The sequence below is a fragment of the Entelurus aequoreus genome, linkage group LG10 (assembly GCF_033978785.1).
Source record: "Entelurus aequoreus isolate RoL-2023_Sb linkage group LG10, RoL_Eaeq_v1.1, whole genome shotgun sequence".
NCBI classification, from domain to species: domain Eukaryota; kingdom Metazoa; phylum Chordata; class Actinopteri; order Syngnathiformes; family Syngnathidae; genus Entelurus; species Entelurus aequoreus.
The window spans coordinates 55,582,069-55,602,078 of NC_084740.1; the positions used below are offsets into that span (position 1 = coordinate 55,582,069).

A 20,010-nucleotide genomic window follows, 5' to 3' on the forward strand; every position below is an offset into this window, starting at 1 on the left:
TGTCTGAACATGAGTGGAGCAGACAGGATTTGTCATGCCTCACTGACTGTGTCTGGCTTCTTACACCTCTGACCTTTGTCCCCCTTCTTCTGCTCCATTCCCTCACCCTCTGCCGACCCTAAAACCTCCCCAAACCAGCGGAGTGTGTCTGAAAACTCTCTGGTGGCGATGGACTTCTCAGGAAGAACGGGCCGCGTCATCGACAACCCCGTGGAAGCTCAGAGCGCCGCCCTAGAGGAGGGTCAGACGTGGCGGGTAAGACCTGGTCACGTGACGTCTAATCATGTGACATTGAAACTCTCTTCGTGTGTCCTAGAAACGGAGCCAGCGTATGAATGTCCTGGGCAGCTCGTCACCTTTGCACCCGTCCTCTTTGAGCACAGGTAGACATTTGCCAAATACAAAAGTTCTTCTCGGCTTGTGCACAATTCTGATTCCAACACTTCAGTTCCACTATTTCTACATGAATTGGCTCCACTGCACAGGAAGTTTATTTGAATAACAGGAAGTGGAATTCAATTTCCTGCAGTTCAGATCAATTCCTTATAGCCAAGTTACACGTTTAACAAAGGTTGTAGCTTCAATTCTTCTAAGCAAAAAAAAAACTGTCAGGCAGCTACAGCTTGTTCAGAACGCTGCTGCTAGAGTTCTAACAAAGACCAAAAAATGTGAGCACATTACACCAATTCTTAAATCCTTACATTGGCTCCCTGTACATCAGAGAATAGATTTCAAAATCCTCCTGCTCACATATAAATCACTACATGGTCTAGGGCCCAAGTATATCACTGATATGCTCCCACTATATACGCCCTCTAGATCACTAAGATCTTCTGAGACCAATCTGTTAGCGGTTCCAAGAGTAAACTCAAATCAAGGGAGATCATCATTCAGTCACTATGCAACACATAGCTGGAATAAACTTCCTGAAGATGTCAGACTCTCCCCAACTCTCACTACTTTTAAAACTAGACTGAAGACTTTTATGTTCACCTTAGCTTTCAGCTAAATCTTTTAATCTTTTAACTTTTAACGTCTGCACTGTTTTTATTTTTATTGTCTGCATTTTAATTTTGCTTTTATTTTCTTTCATTTCACTTTGTTGTCTGTGAAGCACTTTGAGTCTGCCTTGTGTATGAAAAGCGCTATACAAATAAAGTTGCCTTGCCTTGCCTAAGCAAACACATATCAGCTCCATTATTATTTACATTTGAAAATGAACAAACCACACAGTTGTGGTAAATTGCAATAATCATGAAGCATTTTCCCATAATTAGAAACTCATACGGAATACATCAAATAAAATCACCTCTTTTATAGAATAGCATTTGCTGTCATTGAAATATAAAGTGTTGTGCTTTACTCAATCTTGGGGTGGTTGGTAGAGTGGCCGTGCCAGCAACTTGAGGGTTCCTGGTTCGATCCCCGCTTCCGCCATCCTAGTCACTGCAGTTGTGTCCTTGGGCAAGACACTTTACCCACCCACACTGCTTTAAATGTAACTTAGATATTGGCTTTCACTATGTAAAGCGCTTTGAGTCACTAGAGAAAAAGCGCTGTATAAATATAATTCACTTCACTTCACAATCTCACTTTGAATTGCAATTCAAATGCTTGGAATTTAATTGAAATTTGGGAGACGTTTTTTTTACAAGCCTGATGCATATAGCGTGTTAGCCCTTCCTAATGCCAGTGTGTTCTCCCAGTCATCCACAGGACGCAGGTTTGGTTTCACGGTCGCATCATGAGAGAAGAAGCCCACAAAATGATCATCCAACAAGGCCAAGTAGACGGGTAAAAAGACATGCACATATGCCAGATGAACACAAATATCCAGACACCCTCTTTAAGTCACATCATAGATGTAGAATACTGTACATTGTATTTGTCTGCAACCACATACAGTCAAGCCTCCATTGCTTTTTCAACATGCTTTGGAAATCAAAACGTTTGGACAGTGAAGCAAAGTAAAGTTACCTATAAAAACATGCAAGATTGTCATAAGTCCCTATTATAGTCAACTTAGATGGAGTGTTTCAACATTGGGACTTTGTGATTCACCTATCCAAACATCACAAAATATGATCAAATCTACAAACCCCGTTTCCATATGAGTCGGGAAATTGTGTTAGATGTAAATATAAACAGAATACAATGATTTGCAAATCCTTTTCAAGCCATATTCAGTTGAATATGCCACAAAGACAACATATTTCATGTTCAAACTCATAAACATTTTTCTTTTTGTGCAAATAATCATTAACTTTATAATTTGATGGCAGCAACACGTGACAAAGAAGTTGGGAAAGGTGGCAATAAATACTGATAAAGTTGAGGAATGCTCATCAAACACTTATTTGGAACATCCCACAGGTGTGCAGGCTAATTGGGAACAGGTGGGTGCCATGATTGGGTATAAAAACTGCTTCCCAACAAATGCTCAGTCTTTCACAAGAAAGGATGGGGCGAGGTACACCACTTTGTCCACAACTGCGTGAGCAAATAGTCAAACAGTTTAAGAACAACGTTTCTCAAAGTGCAATTGCAAGAAATTTAGGGATTTCAACATCTACGCTCCAAAAATCACTGCACGTAAGCAGCATGGCCGGAAACCAACATTGAATGACTGTGACCTTCGATCCCTCAGGCTGTACTGCATCAACAAGCGACATCAGTGTGTAAAAGATATCACCACATGGGCTCAGTAACACTTCAGAAACCCACTGTCAGTAACTACAGTTGGTCGCTACATCTGTAAGTGCAAGTTAAAACTCTCCTATGCAAAGCGAAAGCCATTTATCAACAACACCCAGAAACGCCGCCGGCTTCTCTGGGCCTGAGCTCATCTAAGATGGACTGATACAAAGTGGAAAAGTGTTCTGTGGTCTGACGAGTCCACATTTCAAATTGTTTTTGGAAATATTCGACATTATGTCATCCGGACCAAAGAGGAAAAGAACCATCCAGACTGTTATCGGCGCAAAGTGTAAAAGGCAGCATGTGTGATGGTATGGGGGTGTAATAGTGGCCAAGACATGGGTAACTTACACATCTGTGAAGGCACCATTAATGCTGAAAGGTACATACAGCTTTTGGAACAACATATGTTGCCATCTAAGCGCCGTCTTTTTCATGGATGCCCCTGCTTATTTCAGCAAGACAATGCCAAGCCACATTCAGCACGTGTTACAACAGCGTGGCTTCGTAAAAAAAGAGTGCGGGTACTTTCCTGGCCCGCCTGCAGTCCAGACCTGTCTCCCATGGAAAATGTGTGGCGCATTATGAAGCGTAAAATACGACAGCAGAGACCCCGGACTGTTGAACGACTGAAGCTCTACATAAAACAAGAATGGGAAAGAATTCCACTTTCAAAGCTTCAACAATTAGTTTCCTCAGTTCCCAATCGTTTATCGAGTGTTGTTAAAAGAAAAGGCCATGTAACACAGTGGTGAACATGCCCTTTCCCAACTACTTTGGCACGTGTTGCAGCCATGAAACTCAAAGTTAATTATTATTTGCAAAAAAAAAAAATAGTTTGAGTTTGAACATCAAATATGTTGTCTTTGTAGTGCATTCATTTGAATATGGGTTGAAAATTATTTGCAAATCATTGTATTCTGTTTATATTTACATCTAACACCATTTCCCAACTCATATGGAAACGGGGTTTGTAGTTCAATCCATATATACAGTATGTATCAAATAAACATGAAAATTCATATATATGTATCAAATAAACATGAAAATTCATATATATGTATCAAATAAACATGAAAATTAATATATATGTATCAAATAAACATGAACATTCATATATATGTATCAAATAAACATGAACATTCATATATATGTATCAAATAAACATGAAAATTCATATATATGTGTCAAATAAACATGAACATTCATATATACAGGTATCAAATAAACATGAACATTCATATATATGTATCAAATAAACATGAAAATTCATATATATGTATCAAATAATCATGAACATTCATATGTGTCAAATAAACATGAAAATGCATATATATGTATCAAATAAACATGAAAATTAATATATATGTATCAAATAAACATGAACATTCATATATATGTATCAAATAAACATGAAAATTCATATATATGTATCAAATAATCATGAACATTCATATATATGTATCAAATAAACATGAAAATGCATATATATGTATCAAATAAACATGAAAATTAATATATATGTATCAAATAAACATGAACATTCATATATATGTATCAAATAAACATGAACATTCATATGTATGTGTCAAATAAACATGAACATTCATATATATGTATCAAATAAACATGAACATTCATATATATGTATCAAATAAACATGAAAATGCATATATATGTATCAAATAAACATGACAATTAATATATATGTATCAAATAAACATGAAAATTCATACATATGTATCAAATAAACATGAACATTCATATATATGTGTCAAATAAACATGAACATTCATATATATGTGTCAAATAAACATGAAAATGCATATAAATGTATCAAATAAACATGAAAATTAATATATATGTATCAAATAAACATGAAAATTCATACATATGTATCAAATAAACATGAACATTCATATATATGTGTCAAATAAACATGAACATTCATATATATGTGTCAAATAAACATGAAAATGCATATAAATGTATCAAATAAACATGAAAATTAATATATATGTATCAAATAAACATGAAAATTCATATATATGTATCAAATAAACATGAAAAGGGGGTAATTGATTAAGATGTTCTTCATTATCAAAATAACAACAATCAGAACTGTCAAAGCGAGCGCACACATTCAAGTTTTTTTGGTGTTTTAAAAAAACGTTAACAACCATTTTGCTACAACAATAATAAAATAGCATAGAATAATTTTTACCTTGCTGTCCCGGAGCAGAGAGAGGAGGGTAAAGTGTGTGCGGGCTCCCTCTCCTTTCTAAGTCCACAGCGAATCCTTGCCTTCTTTCCAGACTGGTTTGTTGGCTTGTGTGGAGCCATAGTAAGTAGCAAAATAGACTAAACTTGGTGAATGGCGAGATAGGAAAGACAGGCTGAAGCTCTGAGAAGTGGCCACTGTGTAAACAGGATGTCACGTAGGTAGCTCCGCCTCTCCCAAATGGCAGCGCCCTAAGGCTTCACGCAGCACACAAAATGAAGTGTTGGTAAACAAAAGCGTGGAGGAATTTTTGGCGCGATCTAAAGATTTGTAAACCAAAAAGTTGACAAAAAGAGGTGTTGGTGAATGGAGGTTCCACGATACGTATTGGTCCATGTCTGCCAATAATACTTTTTCCTTCTACGTATGTTACACTTGTTTCAAATGTCTTTGGGTTGTGTGCAGGTTGTTCCTGTTGCGGGACAGTCAGAGTAACCCCAAGGCCTTCGTGCTCACCATGTGCCACCACCAGAAGATCAAGCACTTCCAGATCCTACCGGTAAGTAGCAATAATAATGTGCTTCAGGACATTTACCACCAAACCTGCTATTGCTTAATGCAGCAACGGAAAATACACCAGCCGGCCAAAACATTCCCTCTCTAATATTCCACTCAACCTCCTTTAGCTTTCATTACAGCAAGCATTTCCTTTTTGGCATCATGTCGCTAATCTTATGCAATCTCCTAGCAATCATTTCCATGCAGAGTTGCATTCTGGGGAGAAAAAAAAGTCTATTAAAGATAAGAAAGTTGGACCTCTGTGCATACCCAAATATTTGTATGGGATTCAAATTCTGCAGTGGATTCTTTGTGCATACACTGATGTGCTGCTTTCCTGGGAAAAGGCTCAGTTTGGACTCATCAAGACCACATGACCTTTTTTTTTTATTTTTTCCATCGCTCCAGAGTACGATTCTATCAATGATATGCACTGAGAAGTCTGTTATTGTTTGAGGGGGTCTTTGTGAAAGAGAAACAAAGATTTATTGATTTGATCAAAGGAAAACATGGAGATGATGCATCAGATTGCACATAATGGATGAGAAAAATCCCTTGGTGAAAAAAGACAGAGCAAGTACCGTATTTTTCGGAGTATAAGTCGCCCCGGAGTATAAGTCGCACCGGCCAAAATACACAGGCATGTGATTTTTCCGTCTAAAGTCGGAATTCCGTCTTTTTTAATCTCGGGGGGAAAAAAATTATCTTCCGTTTTTCCGTTTTTTTTCCGACCCTAAATCAAGATTCGAGACGTAGTTTATATTACGCCGTAGTTGATTGGTCGATATGTTCCTTGTGACCAATCAGGACATCTGTTATGAATGATGACGTTAATAACGTCATCATACCGCCATTTTCCATATGTAAACGATGTCGGTTCTCGAGAGAAAGGACGCTTTACGAGTAAAATAAATTGATAAACATGTCAAAAATAAGTTTGGATGGGACTGGATGGAAAGGGAAATCACTGATACTGTTGGGAAGAAGGAAGTTACGACTTTGTTCGGTGATTTTATTCGGAAAATCGATGGTCCCGGAAAGGTTTTGTGCACGTGGTGTCATGATAATATTGACTATGGATCGCGAGGTTTCAAGGCTTTGGAAGTACATGCGAAACGCCAAAAACATATGAAACAACTTGAAGCAAGGAAAACTAACTTTTCACTAGCTGCTACTTTTGGATGTCAACCGAAAGTGACATGGAGAGGAAAGATCCACCCACAAGCCACTTCAGTTGCAGACAGGGTTGTTAATAATGAGGTAAGCTAAAAAATATTTGCTTGCGAAATACGCACGTTTGTTTTAAATATTAACCAATTATTGCTTTGCGAAATATAAATGGGTTTTTCTAAAAATAAAAAGCCACGTGAAAATATATTATGAAATTACAGAAATTCAAAGAGTCGCATTATTGATTCCAGTTAACAATTTATTTGAAATACATTTGCATATAATACTATTTTGTAATATTAAGTTCTTATGTAGTCTCTTGACACTATTGTCAGTGGTGTAACAATCTTGAAGGTAAATATTTTCATACTTGTTTCATGCAATATGTCCGTGTCCTCACATTATTATTATTTCCTATTTTCAAATATGAGTAAACAATACTAAACATGTTTAATTATTTTCATAAATGTATATCCTATTTTGGCGAAAAGAATGAAATGTTTACATTTGGTATTTTGTTATATTTATCCAAAAATCCAAAAAAGAAGCTACAAAAGCAGAGACCAAAAAGAAAATGCAGGCTGCTCAGAAATGTGCAAGGAAGGCTCATGTTAGGACTCTCCGAGGAAGCTAATGTGTGAAGGGAACTGAAGTCATGTGGTAATACTGTAAATAAACTGTAGATAATATCACTGATCAATGTGACACCTGTGGATGTGAAACTAAATATTAGTGACTAAATACTGTTGGGACTGAACCATATACAGTGATTCATTATTATAATTGGGTTATGTATGTTCTATTAATTTTTCATGTCTTTAAACACTCAAATATTTTCTTCAAATGGTGCTGTCTTTGTTAATGTTAGCATGTTAAATTGGTGAAAAACCAGGAGCTTCGGGGGACCTGGACCCTGGCTGGCTGGACCTGGCTGGGGGCCTTCGTCCCCCAGACCCCCGGAAATTTTTTCAGTCTTTTTCATTGTGGTCAAATCACATGCCTGATACATAAAGAAGGTCGCAATATAAGTCGCATTTTTGGGGGAAATGTATTTGATAAAAGCCAACAGCAAGAATAGACATTTGAAAGGCAATTTAAAATAAATCAAGAATAGTGAACAACAGGCTGAATAAGTGTACGTTATATGAGGCATAAATAACGTGCCTGGTATGTTAACGTAACATATTATGGTAAGAGTCATTCAAATAACTATAACATATAGAACATGCTATACGTTTACCAAACAATCTGTCACTCCTAATGGCTAAATCCCATGAAATCTTATACGTCTAGTCTCTTACGTGAATGACATCAATAATATTATTTGATATTTTACGCTAATGTGTTCATCATTTCACACATAAGTCGCTCCTGAGTATAAGTCGCACCCAAACTATGAAAAAAACTGCGACTTATAGTCCGAAAAATACGGTATTAACCTTGGCAACGAAAGACATTTTCTAACAAAACATTTGACAAACTAATTTTATTGGCGGCGAGCCGTCTGAAAGAATGTTGATGAAATAAAAGGAGAATGGTCGTCAGGCGACAAGTGCCACCGTCTTTCTGTCTCCGATGGCGCTATCTTCATCCATAATGATTGAGGCTGGGTCGTTACATGCTAATGCTACTGTATTATTATACTGCTCAATTATTATTACATGTTTTGTTTTTAGAAAGACAAATCAGGAATGATTGGAATAATGTGCGTGGTAGGGATGGAACTGGATAAGATATTTCCAGTTCCGATTCTGCTGAACGATTCGGTGCCTTATCAGTTCTCTTAATTGATTTTTATTTGGGGGAAAAAGAGAAGAAAAAAGTGCATTAGCATTTATTTAGTTTGTTGTAGAGGTGAGGTGACCTTACAAAGCCAACAGTTAGGTCTTAAGAGGCACAGACGTAGCATAGAAAAAAAACACTTTTTTAAATTTAAATATATTCCTCTGTGGAATTTAACAAATAAAACATGTTGAAATTTCACAAGAATGTAAAATTTTTCAAACTTTTAAGAATCTATTATTTCAATAGAAAATATACTGGTGAACTCCAAAAATGCGAATATTGTGCAAAGGTTTGTTTGGATTTAGAAGGTGAAAGTAATATGACATCATGCAACTATAGAAGTTTGAGGATTATGGCTCACAGCTTATTGAAACCTTCAATTGAAAATGTGAAGTAATAAAGTCAATTATATTTACATAGCTCTTTTTATTGAGAGACTCAAAGCGCTTTAAATTGTGACAGCCTATTATCTACATCTTTAAGCTACAGTGTGGATAAAGTATCTTGCCCAAGGACACAACGGCAGTGACTAGGATGGCAGAAGCTGGAAGCCTCAAGTTGCCAAACTAAACTGTCAGCCATGATCATCAACATGATAATAAGTAGTGAGTTCATATTAGGGATGTAACTATATCATTATTGTGGTAAATGTCCAAGACAAAGTGTTGAAAATGAAGTGTCAGGGATGTTGAACACAAACATCAAGCTCAACTTTGACTTTCTGACAAGCAGTGTCCTCTGCAGTGGACATTTGATCCCTTTGGAAAATGCAGTTTCTCAGTAAAGTGGGTTCACTTTTAATCGTGTAAATACCTCGCAGATTGACGTTTAGCTTCATCTTTTCCGGGTGTTGCTAGCAAATCAAGTAGCTTTGGTGCGCAGAGGGTGCTTTCCTTATTGCACACAGTGTGCTTTGACCAGTTTGTTAGCAACATAACTCAGTTATGTATGGCGTTAAAAAAATATATATATATTCCTTTAATTTACTATGAAGGGGAACACACTTCACTTCCTGCTTCCTCCTTCTGTCCCCTTTCTGGAGATGTAGTTTATTTTCAGAGCCACCAAAGCAAACGACTACACTCCCCAAGGTTTGGTTAGATACCGTCAGGCGTCACGTCACATTGTATGAGATTACCTGTAAGTAAAAATGTGGTTGAAGGAAAACATGCAACTTTTCTCTGACTACAATTAAACATTGGCCTACTGAAAATCAGAAGCACTGTGGCAAGTGATTTCCAGCCCTGAAGCACTGCTCAGTGACACTGGTCTATCCTGGCCTGACAATGTCAAGAGATGGATACTCGGGTTGGAATGGCCAACACAAGCTGTACTATGCTCATCTTTATGTCACTTTTTATTTTGAAAAGCTAAATGTGCCCCTCTTCCTGTGTCAAGTGCGAGGAAGACGGTCAGGTGTTCTTCAGCCTGGACGACGGAGCCACCAAGTTCACCGACCTGATTCACTTGGTGGACTTCTACCAGCTGAACAGAGGAGTGCTGCCCTGCAAGCTCAAACACCCGTGCACCGCCGTGGCCTTGTGACTCCGCCCCTTCCTCTTCTGCACCCTTTTTCTTTACATTTTGCACACCCTTGTACCCCTGAGGTCCCTTTGGGGGCCATGTGAACAAGCCAGCTTTCTCCTCCGCCTTATTTGCCGTGTGGATGTTTGACGTTGCCATGGAGACCGCGAGGTTTGCCTGCGTCTGGCGCCCCCTCCCCCTCCCCCACCCTCACCTTTCCTCCAGGCCTGATAAGCTGTGGTGCAGGAAGCGCCACCACCTTCTTCTTCTTCTTCTTCTTCTTTGTTGATCATCAGGGATGGACGGGAATCCCTCCGGATCTCAATCTAACTTTTCTTTTCTGGGATCCAGGAGGCTTTTCTCAACCTGTGCAGTCCAGTCTGGATAAGCTGACACCATGATGACCCCTGACCCCTGACCCCACCCTCTACTGCTGTCTCTGACACGAGGCGGGGCTTATCAGAAAGGACAAAGGAATGTTTATCAGGAATGAGCCTCTCTTTTAGACTTTGATTACTTGATGTCATTGTAATGCTGTTTTATTACTGTTGATTCAATGCAGAATTAGTTTGCACTCGTGCTGGGGGGCGATGCGTCCTCCTCCTTGTTTGTCCCCTCCTTCTAACGGCCAGGAGGAGGAAGCAGTTTCAATCAAAGGGTTTTTATTTGTCGGCTTTTTGAATGTCCTTTTCTTTTCTGAGCTGGCTGCTTGCACATTTTCCATGATCCTGAAGCGATAGTGAAAGGTCGGAGGGCATCCTGACCACTGCCCCCACCCCCCTCTACGCCCGCTCAGAAGAGACAAATCAAAGATAAGCACTCCCAGCATTATTTTGTTTTGCTTTGTTGTAAAAGAAGAAACAGACTTGAAGTGTGAACTCTAAAACCACACAATCAAATGAGCTTCACTTGCCTTAGGTGGGAAACAATGAGCCTTGTACATATTTCATGATATCCTTCATACATCCAACCAAACATGTCTGTTCTTTGGGCTCAGCTATTGCTGGCTTCTTAGTTAACATATAAGAACTTCAATTTCATTGTTGGGATAAAAAATACACCCGAACATTTCTAGGCTTCTTCCTTATTTGTAGTTTTCATTTGAGTTTGATTTTCCCCGACTCAATGTGTTCTTCATACATCTGACTAAACCCCTTCCAACAGGTTGTACTCCTCAAATGATCAGCTTTATCTTCTCTGGGCTTAATTCTACTGAGCTAAGATAAAGGTCACTAGCAAGCATGTTTGCTGAAACTTGGGATGGATTCATCGAAAGTTGAACTTCACTATTTAAAAACACATCCAGTCCATGCACTCTAACATTTTACACATCGCTTGTATTTTTAATTTGGAACATGTTTTATATTCCATGTTAATCCTTGTAACATGTTTTATATTCCATGTTAATCCTTGTAACATGTTTTATATTCCATGTTAATCCTTGTAACATGTTATATATTCCATGTTAATCCTTGTAACATGTTGTATATTCCATGTTAATCCATGTAACATGTTGTATATTCCATGTTAATCCTTGTAACATGTTGTATATTCCATGTTAATCCTTGTAACATGTTATATATTCCATGTTAATCCTTGTAACATGTTTTATATTTCATGTTAATCCTTGTAACATGTTATATATTCCATGTTAATCCTTGTAACATGTTGTATATTCCATGTTAATCCTTGTAACATGTTATATATTCCATGTTAATCCTTGTAACATGTTATATATTCCATGTTAATCCTTGTAACATGTTGTATATTCCATGTTAATCCTTGTAACATGTTTTATATTCCATGTTAATCCTTGTAACATGTTGTATATTCCATGTTAATCCTTGTAACATGTTATATATTCCATGTTAATCCTTGTAACATGTTATATATTCCATGTTAATCCTTGTAACATGTTTTATATTCCATGTTAATCCTTGTAACATGTTGTATATTCCATGTTAATCCTTGTAACATGTTTTATATTCCATGTTAATCCTTGTAACATGTTGTATATTCCATGTTAATCCTTGTAACATGTTTTATATTCCATGTTAATCCTTGTAACATGTTATATATTCCATGTTAATCCTTGTAACATGTTATATATTCCATGTTAATCCTTGTAACATGTTATATATTCCATGTTAATCCTTGTAACATGTTATATATTCCATGTTAATCCTTGTAACATGTTATATATTCCATGTTAATCCTGGTAACATGTTATATATTCCATGTTAATCCTTGTAACATGTTATATATTCCATGTTAATCCTTGTAACATGTTATATATTCCATGTTTATGCAATTATCAAGATGTATTTCTTTTGGGCTGAACAATAGCTATGTTAATTCTAGTGAGCTAAGATAAAAACTACTAGCCTGTGTGCTAATGTGGCAGGAAAAGCATATATGCTCAAATGTGAAAAAAATCCCCCAAAATATTATTTATAGGCCTTTAACTGGCTTGCATTTGAAGTGTGGAAGAGTTCACAACAAGATGGCCGCCATAACATGCCAAGCAGACTGCAACAAGCAGCTCGTGCTTGGCAAACAAACTTTTCTAAAAGCCTCTGGAACATGTTTGACTTTGGCTGCTTGCTTCATACATGACAAGAAACATATTTGTCAAACTTCATTACTACTTAAAAACTTCATTATTACTACAATTGAGAAAACTAGTTACATTTGCGGAAAGTTTTCCTCCCTTTTTTGATTTGGGGAAAAGCAATCAGAACAAAATGTCAGCCACGGCCATGACATTAGCATCAAATGCTAGCTGGCTAACAACTGCCATGACCTTGGCATCAAATGCTAGCTGGCTAACAACTGCCATGACCTTGGCATCAAATGCTAGCTGGCTAACAACTGCCATGACCTTGGCATCAAATGCTAGCTGGCTAACAACTGCCATGACCTTGGCATCAAATGCTAGCTGGCTAACAACTGCCATGACCTTGGCATCAAATGCTAGCTGGCTAACAACTGCCATGACCTTGGCATCAAATGCTAGCTGGCTAACAACTGCCATGACCTTGGCATCAAATGCTAGCTGGCTAACAACTGCCATGACCTTGGCATCAAATGCTAGCTGGCTAACAACTGCCATGACCTTGGCATCAAATGCTAGCTGGCTAACAACTGCCATGACCTTGGCATCAAATGCTAGCTGGCTAACAACTGCCATGACCTTGGCATCAAATGCTAGCTGGCTAACAACTGCCATGACCTTAGCATCAAATGCTAGCTGGCTAACAACTGCCATGACCTTGGCATCAAATGCTAGCTGGCTAACAACTGCCATGACCTTGGCATCAAATGCTAGCTGGCTAACAACTGCCATGACCTTGGCATCAAATGCTAGCTGGCTAACAACTGCCATGACCTTGGCATCAAATGCTAGCTGGCTAACAACTGCCATGACCTTGGCATCAAATGCTAGCTGGCTAACAACTGCCATGACCTTGGCATCAAATGCTAGCCTGGCTAACAACTGCCATGACCTTGGCATCAAATGCTAGCTGGCTAACAACTGCCGTGACCTTGGCATCAAATGCTAGCTGGCTAACAACTGCCATGACCTTAGCATCAAATGCTAGCTGGCTAACAACTGCCATGACCTTGGCATCAAATGCTAGCTGGCTAACAACTGCCATGACCTTAGCATCAAATGCTAGCCTGGCTAACAACTGCCATGACCTTAGCATCAAATGCTAGCTGGCTAACAACTGCCATGACCTTAGCATCAAATGCTAGCCTGGCTAACAACTGCCATGACCTTAGCATCAAATGCTAGCTGGCTAACAACTGCCATGACCTTAGCATCAAATGCTAGGCTGGCTAACAAGTCATTAAAGCCCACAAATCATAACAAAGAAGTTTGACTTTTCCACTCAACAATTTCTAGCTAGCTGCCTTTGTCTACGCTAGGCTAACTGTCGTAATGTAGCAATTATGTCACATTTAATAACTTCTTTCATCTTTATTATCATCATATGCAATGACTTTGTCCCCTAACATCCATTGTGTCTCTGGGTCATGTCCCCTAACATCCGTCCTGTCTCTGGGTCATGTCCCCTAACATCCTTCCTGTCTCTGGGTCATGTCCCCTAACATCCGTCCTGTCTCTGGGTCATGTACCCTAACATCTGTCCTGTCTTTGGGTCATGTCCCCTAACATCCATATCCTGTCTCTGGGTCATGTCCCCTAACATCCGTCCTGTCTCTGGGTCATGTCCCCTAACATCCGTCCTGTCTCTGGGTCATGTCCCCTAACATCCATCCTGTCTCTGGGTCATGTCCCCTAACATCCGTCCTGTCTCTGGGTCATGTCCCCTAACATCCGTCCTGTCTCTGGGTCATGTCCCCTAACATCCATCCTGTCTCTGGGTCATGTCCCCTAACATCCATCCTGTCTCTGGGTCATGTCCCCTAACATCCGTCCTGTCTCTGGGTCATGTCCCCTAACATCCGTCCTGTCTCTGGGTCATGTCCCCTGACATCCGTCCTGTCTCTGGGTCATGTCCCCTAACATCCATCCTGTCTCTGGGTCATGTCCCCTAACATCCATCCTGTTTCTGGGTCATGTCCCCTGACATCCGTCCTGTCTCTGGGTCATGTCCCCTAACATCCATCCTGTCTCTGGGTCATGTACCCTAACATCCGTCCTGTCTCTGGGTCATGTCCCCTAACATCCGCCCTGTCTCTGGGTCATGTCCCCTAACATCCGTCCTGTCTCTGGGTCATGTACCCTAACATCTGTCCTGTCTTTGGGTCATGTCCCCTAACATCCATATCCTGTCTCTGGGTCATGTACCCTAACATCCATCCTGTCTCTGGGTCATGTCCCCTAACATCCGCCCTGTCTCTGGGTCATGTCCCCTAACATCCGTCCTGTCTCTGGGTCATGTACCCTAACATCAATCCTGTCTTTGGATCATGTCCCCTAACATCCATCCTGTCTCTGGGTCATGTCCCCTAACATCCGTCCTGTCTCTGGGTCTCTGGGTCATGTCCCCTGACATCCGTCCTGTCTCTGGGTCATGTCCCCTAACATTCATCCTGTCTCTGGGTCATGTCCCCTAACATCCGTCCTGTCTCTGGGTCATGTCCCCTGACATCCGTCCTGTTTCTGGGTCATGTCCCCTGACATCCGTCCTGTTTCTGGGTCATGTCCCCTAACATCCGTCCTGTCTCTGGGTCATGTCCCCTAACATCCATCCTGTCTCTGGGTCATGTCCCCTAACATCCGTCCTGTCTCTGGGTCATGTCCCCTAACATCCATCCTGTCTCTGGGTCATGTCCCCTAACATCCGTCCTGTCTCTGGGTCATGTCCCCTGACATCCGTCCTGTCTCTGGGTCATGTCCCCTAACATCCGTCCTGTCTCTGGGTCATGTCCCCTAACATCCGTCCTGTCTCTGGGTCATGTCCCCTAACATCTGTCATGTCTCTGGGTCATGTACCATAACATCAATCTGTCTTTGGGTCATGTCCCCTAACATCCATCCTGTCTCTGGGTCATGTCCCCTAACATCCATCCTGTCTCTGGGTCATGTCCCCTAACATCCATCCTGTCTCTGGGTCATGTCCCCTAACATCCATCCTGTCTCTGGGTCATGTACCCTAACATCCATCCTGTCTCTGGGTCATGTCCCCAGATATCCGTCCTGTCTCTGGGTCATGTCCCCTAACATCCACCCTGTCTCTGGGTCATGTCCCCTAACATCCGTCCTGTCTCTGGGTCATGTCCCCTAACATCCACCCTGTCTCTGGGTCATGTCCCCTAACATCCGTCCTGTCTATGGGTCTCTGGGTCATGTCCCCTAACATCCATCCTGTCTCTGGGTCATGTCCCCTGATATCCGTCCTGTCTCTGGGTTATGTCCCCTAACATCCATCCTCTCTCTGGGTCATGTCCCCTAACATCCGTCCTGTCTCTGGGTCATGTCCCCTAACATCCATCCTGTCTCTGGGTCATGTCCCCTGATATCCGTCCTGTCTCTGGGTTATGTCCCCTAACATCCATCCTCTCTCTGGGTCATGTCCCCTAACATCCGTCCTGTCTCTGGGTCATGTCCCCTAACATCCATCCTGTCTCTGGGTCATGTCCCCTAACATCCACCCTGTCTCTGGGTCATGTCCCCTAACATCCGTCCTGTCTCTGGGTCATGTCCACCTAACATCCACCCTGTCTCTGGGTCATGTCCCCTAACATCCATCCTGTCTCTGGGTCATGTACCCTAACATCCGTCCTGTCTCTGGGTCATGTCCCCTAACATCCGTCCTGTCTCTGGGTCATGTCCCCTAACATTCACCCTGTCTCTGGGTCATGTCCACCTAACATCCACCCTGTCTCTGGGTCATGTCCCCTAACATCCATCCTGTCTCTGGGTCATGTACCCTAACATCCGTCCTGTCTCTGGGTCATGTCCCCTAACATTTACCCTGTCTCTGGGTCATGTCCACCTAACATCCACCCTGTCTCTGGGTCATGTCCCCTAACATCCATCCTGTCTCTGGGTCATGTACCCTAACATCCGTCCTGTCTCTGGGTCATGTCCCCTAACATTTACCCTGTCTCTGGGTCATGTCCACCTAACATCCACCCTGTCTCTGGGTCATGTCCCCTAACATCCATCCTGTCTCTGGGTCATGTACCCTAACATCCGTCCTGTCTCTGGGTCATGTCCACCTAACATCCACCCTGTCTCTGGGTCATGTCCCCTAACATCCATCCTGTCTCTGGGTCATGTACCCTAACATCCGTCCTGTCTCTGGGTCATGTCCCCTAACATCCATCCTGTGCCCACCCACCTCATCATGTGACTTTGCCCTCCTAGGGCCCACCAGGGCAGGTTCTCTCCAGGGATTGGTTCATGCTTGAAGCCCCTCCCCCAGCCAGTAAGCTATGATCCTGTGTGCGGCTCGACTGTTACTCCATTACTAAATGCAGGTTATCTTAGTATTTGCCTTTTTGGAGAGCAAAGCCAGAGGAGACGTGATGCCTTAGATGTAGAAGTGGTTGGACTTATGTTGGATGATGAGTGAGAAGTAGGCCCCGCCCCCCAGGTCACTGTAGGCCCCGCCCCCAGGTCACTGTGCTTGTTGAAGTCCAGTTAAAGATCAGTGGAGTGATGAATGTGTGTGTGAAGATCTAACACTGTACTAGGTCACAGATCACTAAGTGTGTGTGTGTGTGTGTGTGTGTGTGTGTGTGTGTGTGTGTGTGTGTGTGTGTGTGTGTGTGTGTGTGTGTGTGTGTGTGTGTGTGTGTGTGTGTGTGGAATGCTACGCTCACAACTCCGTGTAAAATGAAGAATGCATTATTTTCTCCTTAATACTGATGTGTAAATGACATTGTATATTTTCTTTTTGCCACAAAATGACCTTAATAACCTTATAGTATGTATACATTTTTGTGTGTGTATATATATATATATGTATGTGTATATATATATATATACACGCATACGTATGTATGTAGATATATGTATGTACATTTATGTATGTATGTATGTATATAATATATATTACATATGAAAGAATATACCACACTACAAACAGTATTAGAATAAGCTGTTTTGTAAGTTTACTTCAACAGATCAAACTGGATTTATTTGTGTTTATCTCCCAAGTGTTGAAACATTTCAACATTTAATTACGAAGGAGTTTTGGGGTCATGCACTGAAAAGAAAAACAAAATCAAATAGTGTAAATAATATTTTGAAGGGAAAAAGTTGTGCTATGACAAGATAAAGTTATGTTTGTTGAGGACAAAAGTTATACTATTATGACAAGAATATGTTGTTGTTTTTAAGGTATACAATTGGGTGTAAAGTTACTATTTTTTGATGAATACTTCAACTGACTTTGTCAACATTTTTTTCTTCAACTGTTCAAATGTGAGTTGTGCTAAAAAGATGACAATTGCTGCCAAATTGATATCACAAAACCATCATTTCATTTCATTTTTCCCCCTGACTTGTTTTGTTTGGCTAAAATCGTAACTTGTGAAGTTACAACTTCACATTTGCACAAATTTTATAACTGATGTAAAAATATGTTAAGGGGAAAAAAAGTATTTCATACTCCGAAAAGTAATTACAGTAATCACAATTACTGTAATTGTGACTTTTTTCTGGTAGAATTTGGACATTAATTCTGACTTTTTGGGGTGGGAGAATTCTTGCAAATTACTGTTTTTCTATTCTTCATTTTGTTTACTTTTTCATTTCTAAAAAATAGACTTAATTCTGGCAAAAATGACATGACATTGCTGTAATGTATTTTACTGTAAACGCTATATGTGTACAAATGTACCGTTTTTTCTTACTTATACCAGAATATTTCAACTTTATTGCCTTACATTTTTTCACCAAAACTGACTTTGTCTTGTAAAATGACAACTTTTATTCATGTCAAAATGAGACTTTTTCCCCTTATTGAACTTTTCAGTGCAGCCGACTACTCCTTTGTCATGTTTCTATCATGTGAAGAAGTCCCACATGACTTTTTCTAAAGAGGTGTGTAAGGAGATGAACACATAATTGGTATGCACACACCTGAGAGTGTTAGTTTTCCAAGGTGAGTTGATTGCAGCAGGTGCCTCCTCATTGTTGCTTCATTTGACCATCAGCTCTTTCATTGCTCTTTTCTCTCTGCTCCTAAACTTCTTTTTGTTGTTCTTCATAAGCTCCAATTGTAAACATGTCAGGGAAAACAACAACAAAGAGATGCTAGTTATGTGCTTTTTGCTTCGTATTCTGTCTCCACAACACCTGGATCCACATTGTATCCTGTTCAGGTATTTTTGTACAAATAAGGGACTGATATATTCTCTGTTTATTGGAAATTAGAATAAAACACAACGTTGCTATACCAAATGCTTGTTTTGATGACTTTGGAATTCTTCTTCTTTTCTTCTGCTCCTCAACAAACCAAAAGTCTTTGAAGCCATGATGTCATTTGACTAAGTCTACACAAATATAGAATATTGTTGGCATGTTTTTCAATCTACAGTGGACCAACTTTTAGAAAGACGTAAGTGTTTAGTGTAGACAGCGCCCTCTTGTGGTAGCTACATGCACTGTTTGTAGACAAGATTGCCATGAAGGAGAACATCAACACTTGAAGAAATCATAACCTTATGTTGGCCCAACCATGACGTGCACTGGGATAGCCTCCAGCATTAGTCATGTCATTATTGCCTTTATTTCAACAACAAATGTTAGTGTACGTGAAACATATGTTTATTATTGTCATTTAGTCCTTCAATAAAATAGACAACTTGTCTTTTAGTAGTAAGTACACAAACAAAGACTCCTAATTAGTCTGCTGACGTATGCAGTAACATATTGTGTCATTTATACACCTATTATTTTGGTACACATTATGAGGGACAAACTGTAAAAAAGCACTGCATCCCTCAGCACAGGCAGGATGATGGCCGTCTCTCATCAGCAGGCCCGGTTTGCCCCCCAAAAAGGGCCAATTATCAATAAACGTTAGTCCCTGTTGTCTACAGAGGCTAGGCAGCCACTTGTTAAGCGAGACTAATCTGCTATACTCTCATCATTGCCTCTCGCAGGCAGGGGGCCAGAGACAATTACTCCATGCCTGGACATCTTTCTAGCCAGATCACAAGTCCTGGCTATGTTTCTCCTTGTAATCTCTGACTGTCTCATCCTAGTGTCATTGGAGCCGACGTGTACAACTATGTTTGCATAACTAGCGGTGCGATTAGCCTGTCGTACGTGTTTACTTTGGCCTGTTGCGAGTTAGCTTACTAAGATTAGCTTCAATGTCAGGTGCTCTGGCCCCGGGAATACACTTAATTGTGGCTGGTTTGCTAAGCTTTACGTTTGGGGTGATGGAGTCCCCCATGACAAAGGTGTGGTGCCTGGTAGACTGGGGTGTAGGACTAGCTAAAGGGCTAAATCTATTAAGCGTCTCAACCGGTACACCGTAGCTTATAGGCCGCTTAGGGCTGCTATAAGCTGGGGCTAGTTAGCTGGCTACAGCTAACGCTAGCAGCTGTGTCCGCAACATCTA

General features: G+C 40.4%; 1 protein-coding gene and 1 long non-coding RNA gene across 8 annotated transcripts in view; both read left to right on the forward strand.

The window, feature by feature from the left end:
- Nucleotides 1-20,010, forward strand: part of LOC133659429 (uncharacterized) — a 236,094-nt gene that overhangs the window by 119,315 nt on the left and 96,769 nt on the right. The window lies entirely within an intron of this gene.
- Nucleotides 1-20,010, forward strand: part of LOC133658813 (large ribosomal subunit protein eL14-like) — a 120,318-nt gene that overhangs the window by 78,736 nt on the left and 21,572 nt on the right. For all 6 annotated transcript variants that reach the window (XM_062061232.1, XM_062061233.1, XM_062061237.1 and 3 more), the window contains 4 exons: nucleotides 139-255; nucleotides 317-383; nucleotides 1,707-1,794; nucleotides 5,384-5,477. In XM_062061232.1, the coding sequence (XP_061917216.1) occupies nucleotides 139-255; nucleotides 317-383; nucleotides 1,707-1,794; nucleotides 5,384-5,477 (366 nt within the window). The remainder of the gene's footprint in view (nucleotides 1-138; nucleotides 256-316; nucleotides 384-1,706; nucleotides 1,795-5,383; nucleotides 5,478-20,010) is intronic.